The sequence below is a fragment of the Rhagoletis pomonella genome, unplaced genomic scaffold (genome assembly GCF_013731165.1).
Source record: "Rhagoletis pomonella isolate Grant_MI unplaced genomic scaffold, Rhpom_1.0 Rhpom_scaffold_06362, whole genome shotgun sequence".
NCBI classification, from domain to species: Eukaryota; Metazoa; Arthropoda; class Insecta; order Diptera; family Tephritidae; genus Rhagoletis; species Rhagoletis pomonella.
The window spans coordinates 4,254-9,787 of record NW_023464894.1 but is presented as its reverse complement, the minus strand read 5'-3'; the positions used below and the strand labels follow the sequence as shown (position 1 = coordinate 9,787).

General features: G+C 35.7%; 1 protein-coding gene across 1 annotated transcript; it reads right to left on the bottom strand.

Annotated features, from left to right (window-relative positions):
• Nucleotides 1-692: 692 nt before the first annotated feature.
• Nucleotides 693-3,241, bottom strand: LOC118755467 (zinc finger BED domain-containing protein 1-like). The gene is made up of 2 exons (XM_036490298.1): nt 2,994-3,241; nt 693-2,934 (listed from the first exon to the last, which is right to left on the bottom strand). The coding sequence occupies exon 2, from the start codon at nt 2,932-2,934 to the stop codon at nt 1,078-1,080; it is 1,857 nt and encodes a 618-aa protein (XP_036346191.1). The 5' UTR covers nt 2,994-3,241; the 3' UTR covers nt 693-1,077.
• Nucleotides 3,242-5,534: the final 2,293 nt, after the last annotated feature.

The following is a 5,534-nucleotide window of genomic DNA, read 5'->3' as shown; positions in this document are numbered from 1 at the left end:
TAGTTTGCCAGTCCTTTTACACTGTAGGCATGTTTCCATATTAAATAAAATTTTTCCTGCAGCCCATTTGCAGCGAAAGTGGTTAATTGTTTTTTTTTTTATTTTAGTTAAGCTGTCACATGTACATATTTTTATTGGTTGTAAATTTACTTGTTTCCCGTTATTTTTTGTCAGTCTTTCCGCTGGCTGATTGATTGAAAATTGATTTCATTATGAATAGTTATATTCGGACACAGCAGCAAACTGACAGGACGAATTGCAGAATTAGCTGTGTCGCTTGATTGCATCCACTCGTTGACTTAAATATGAATTAATTTTTTCTTTTTTCAATTCATTTATCGCGAAATTGGTTAAAAGTAGAGCAATCAAGAACAACGTAGGAAATAAAAAATTTTCATAAAATCAATTAGTTAAATCAGAAAACAGTGAAAGTATGTATATTCATAATCTATGTACGTATATAAGACCGCACCAGAAAAAAAGTTCGCCTTATAACTCTGAGTCTAAAGTATTTTTTTTTTTTTTTTTTGTCAAATCTACGACATTTACGTTCGGCTTTTAAATTATGATATTTATATCGATGTTTATTAGAGTTGGGAAATTTAGTTCATTTGAGTGAACCGTTCACTTGCAGTTCGTTCACCTTAGTGAACTAGTTCTTTAGTTCATTTAGTTCACTATTTCATTTAATTCAATTGACGAATACATTTACGTTATTTTAAACAAAGTTCAATTATTTTTATTATTTTACATACAAACCAAAACATTTGGTAATTTGAATTCACAGAATACTTTTACATACACAAAAAACGTATGTTTAGGAACTTAAGTCTTATAAAAATTATTCAGCCTTTTTCATTGGATGGCATATTTGTACTAATGGTCATCTTCTTAGCATTATTGTTGTTACACAAAAATATTTTGTTGTGTACGTAGCTTATTTCATTTTAACATCAATCACTTACAGAGTTTTCGTATAAATACAATACAAATAAACGAGTATTTTTATAAAAAAAAACTTTAACAAATTCATAGAATAAAAACATATGCATGCACATATGTACGATACGTAAAGACTTACATATTGCTGTGCAAAAACATTAAATTAGAAAGCTTGTTGGATTTTAAAAGAGTTCTACGCTCGTTTAATATTTGACCTGCCCCCGAAAAAACTCGTTCGCATGGAACTGAAGTAGCAACAATGCAAAAGCGTTTTAAAACGTATTTGTAAAGATGGGGATACACGTCTTTACGTTCGTGCCACCACTTTAATGGATCCTGCTTGCGGTTTAAAATATCCTCATTAAGATATTTATCCAATTCGCGCAAACCAGCAGCAGTTGTATTTTCAGGTGTAGAAATATTTCTAATATTTTCATCATATTCATCCCAGATATTACTTTCTATTCCTACATCCGCAGTACTAGTAGCGCGAACTTCTAATATGCCAACTTCAGTCTCAGTCGTCTCAATATTCTCAATCTTACGTTTTAGATTGTCAATAGTTACAGAACAAGCTCTTTCGTCTTTGAAACCTTTTTGCTTAAATCGAGGGTCAAGCATAGTGCATTCTGCATATAAAGAATTCATTTCCAAATTTCTGAATCGAGCTTGCATACCTCTCTTTAAAGACTCTTTTAAAGCCACTACTTTTTCATTTTGACATGAATACTTCAAAAGAAAATTTTGAATTAGTTTGTTAAACACTATTACTTTAGACAATGTAACATTTTTTTCTGAGCTTATCTCCATGGTAACCTCATAAAAAGGCTTAAGAAGAAGCAAAGCCCCCTCTATGATTTCCCAACTCTGTTGGTCAATGATGAGATCAGAACGCAGAAGTGCTATAGTGGTGACCACTGCCTCCTTCAATTTTAAAATGCGCTCAAGCATATCATATGTCGCATTCCAACGGGTTGAAACATCTTGTTTCAGCTTCAGGGGAGATAAATTCAGTTGTCTTTGTACATCCATAAGTTTTTGAAGTCCGCGTGGGCTTCGGTTGAAAAACTCCACAATTGCTTTTACTTTATGTAAAACATCTGATATTTCTGCAACTCCATGTTGAACAATCAGGTTGAGAAGATGAGCAAAGCAACCTATTGACTTCCACTCTCCTAGTCGAACAGCGTTTATTATATTTGGGGCATTGTCACTTACTACAGCTGCAATTTTGTGTGAAATTTGCCACTCAGTCATAACTTCTTTTAAAAAGTTGCATAAATTTTCGCTGGTATGCCTCTCGCTAAATTGCTTACAGCAGATCAAAATGGAGCAAAGATTTGTATTTTTGTCTATTAAGTGTGCAGTGACAGCAATAAAATGCTCGTTAATACGCGACGTCCACCCATCTGTAGTGAGGCATACTGCAGTTGATTCGGAAACCTTACGTTTTGCTTTGGCAAGTAATTCTTCATAAATTTGTGGTAAAATTTTTTCAGAAACTGTTTTCCTGCATGGGAGTTGGTAGTTAGGACAATGTGACACCATTTGAATCAGCCTCTTCATTTCTGGTTCCTCCACGATTCGTAGTGCATGATGCCCTTTTGCGATCATCTGGACGAGCTGCTTGTCGATTTGTTTAGCTTTTCTGCCCGTTGATGGTTTATCTACGTAATGTGAAATTGTTGGTTGCTCAGCCACAGTATGTTGCTCGCTCGTTCTCTGTGCTGGTTCTGGCTGTGATAACTCCCGCATTGCCTGTGTTGCTTTCTGTCCTTGCTCCTGCGCTGACTCCTTTTCCAATTGCCTCTCTTCACACTGTTGGTGCTCGATTGAGATGAACGGGTGCTTGGCTTTCATGTGCCGCTGTAGATTGCCATGCGACCCACATTTAAAACTGATATTTATTTGGCAGTACCGGCACCTTGCCTTCTTATCATTTACTTCAATGAAGTGGGACCATACTGCACTCCGCTTTCTCATTCCAATCATCTGCACATAGTAAAAATTAGTCAATAAAAATTTTCGATATTGTATAATAATAAATATACTTTCTATATCTCCAATTGACACAAATACACAATATGCAAATGAAAATATTTCCGTGAAATCTGCTTTTGGCGTACAAATAAAAAAAGGATTGCCATATCAAGATTTTTTGTATCTTTGAACAATTGGGAAAATTGTATAAGGCGCCTGCTACATGTTCAATATTTATTGTCAGTATTTGGATCGTGATCCAAAATCAGAACTAGTAGTGAAAAATGTAGTTCAATGAAAAGACCGAACTAGTGAGCTAGTTCATTGAGATGAACTAGTTCTTTAGTTCAAGAACTACCCAAGCCTAATGTTTATGTACCAAAACTCTTTTAAAACGGCTTACATATAAAATTTGACTAGAACCTCAGACCAGCTAGCCTAACCTAATTGATATAATGTGACATCAGAAATCTACAGAATCAACTATTTTCATTGAGCAAAAACTCGCCTCGAAATTAAAACCAAAACTATCCAAATTCCTTTGAAATTTAATAACATCTAAAGAGAATACATACTTACATATATACTCGTAGAAAAACTAATTATGTTATTTTATTTCAACGCTTCAATTCACTGAGCACGTGACACAAATACAAGTGTGCGCTAAATCCAGAAGGAGGCGCCAACTAAATTGTACACACTCAGTAGTCCTCAAAGGAATAAGTCATTAGTTTATGTGGGCGAAAAAAAAAAATATACTAAAAACCTGTCAACATCGTGAATACACAAATAGTTTTGCATAATTTTCCAAAGTCGCCAAGTGACTAAAAGAAATCAAAGAAATGAGAGCAACAGAATGGCGGTAGAGGTAGGAGATAGGCCAATAGGTATAAGCATGGTAGGTCTTGTGCTGATGACGTGAATGTCCCCAGATGCAGGCGATAGGAAAAATGTAAAATGTACAGAAAAATGCGTTTTAATATATCCGCCCATATATGTATGTATGTTATGAAGTATTTATATACATACATATGTAGTGCAAGTAAGTAGTATTACTCTCCAGCTAGTATTTTTCCAACCGCCATTTCTACTTACAAACCAACAAACATACAAACGTACACCACGTGTGCCACGCCGATAGCAGTCTCGGCCGTAGCCATCGTTGGAATGTGAAATGAAGACATTCGCATAGTTTTACACGTACCGCAGTAAAAACAAACAGCCACACTTACATCTCTACATTCACGCAACCAAGCGGCAACGAACGCTCAGAATGTCCCTATCACACACACACGCACATACCTAAATATGTATGCATATAATTTTGTATGTCTTCATTATGCGAGCCGTGCGCCACTGGTACTGCACACCCACCCACCCAAAGCGCCATGCGCCCATATTTTTTCCGACACTACAAATTTGTGATTTGTTCTACTTACAGCTACAGGCATCATCGTTAACATTGCCGCAACCTCCACGATTTCGTGTGGCATGCTGCAGTTGTTAACCGTACATATGTACATGCACACCTACATACATACATAATACATATGTACTTGCATATGCGGCAGCTACAGAATGTAGCCTTCCATGCAGAGCTGCCGGCAGGACATATTGCGCACAAATGGACTTGGCGTAGCTAAATGCATTCGTTGCACTGTGGGACAAATAAAGTGTGCATTGGAGTAAAACTAAGAAATATATCAAAGAAGTGTGCACCATAAAATTTTGGAATCTAAAAAAAAATTATTGAATTTTTCTAGTCTTTATTGTATTTAAAAAATAAATAAACTGAATTTTATAAATCTGTTGAACTAAATAAAATATGTTTGACAGACTTCTAGATATCTCCAAGCTCATAACATTTTTATCTGAATAACAATTGAGAAAAACCAAAAAAAAGATTTTTATTCTCGAAAGTCCCCAGGGTATTAAAGTCGACCTTCTTGTAAATTTGGGCCTCAATTACGCCAGAAATGCATCATAATTGCACTAATTCTATGTAAAATCATTTATTTATTATATGCAAAGGCTTTGCACCAAAGAAAGGAAAATGATCATTCCACATATTATTTGTTCATAAAATAATTAGATTTGCAGCACTGTGCCGCACAAAGTGCTACTTGATTTTTATAGGTCTCTGTAAGTCATGAGACAGAATTTCATTTTTGAAATTCTAATTCCTAAAGTCATTCAAGGTGTGTGCTCAAATGCATTACCACATACTACATCCTCATATTGTATGTATGTTTCCAAATGCAGGCAAAGTGCTAAGAAAGACATAGCATAATTTTCAAATGCCCAGAAACACGTATAAAATACCCAAACATACATACATCAATATATGTTTGTACATAGATACGTAGTACATATGGAGATGAACGTGCACATACTTGTTGGAGCATGCTTAAGTATTCTGTTACCAGCAACTAAACAACCTGAGAGGTCCATGCAACAGCAGCTTGTACACCCAGTAGATTTGTTGTAGAAGTAGTTACAAGTAAAAGTAATTCAGTCGGTCGGAGACAGCTGTTCCTCCGATGATGGCCTCACTCCCACAGCGTCACAAAATTCTTGGCGCGCCTGATTACCTTCGCAAACCCGCCAGGCGT

Bases quoted from the DNA above. Each gene is read 5' to 3' on its own strand.
- LOC118755467 (XM_036490298.1), bottom strand. From the start codon at position 2,934: ATGATTGGAATGAGAAAGCGGAGTGCAGTATGGTCCCACTTCATTGAA.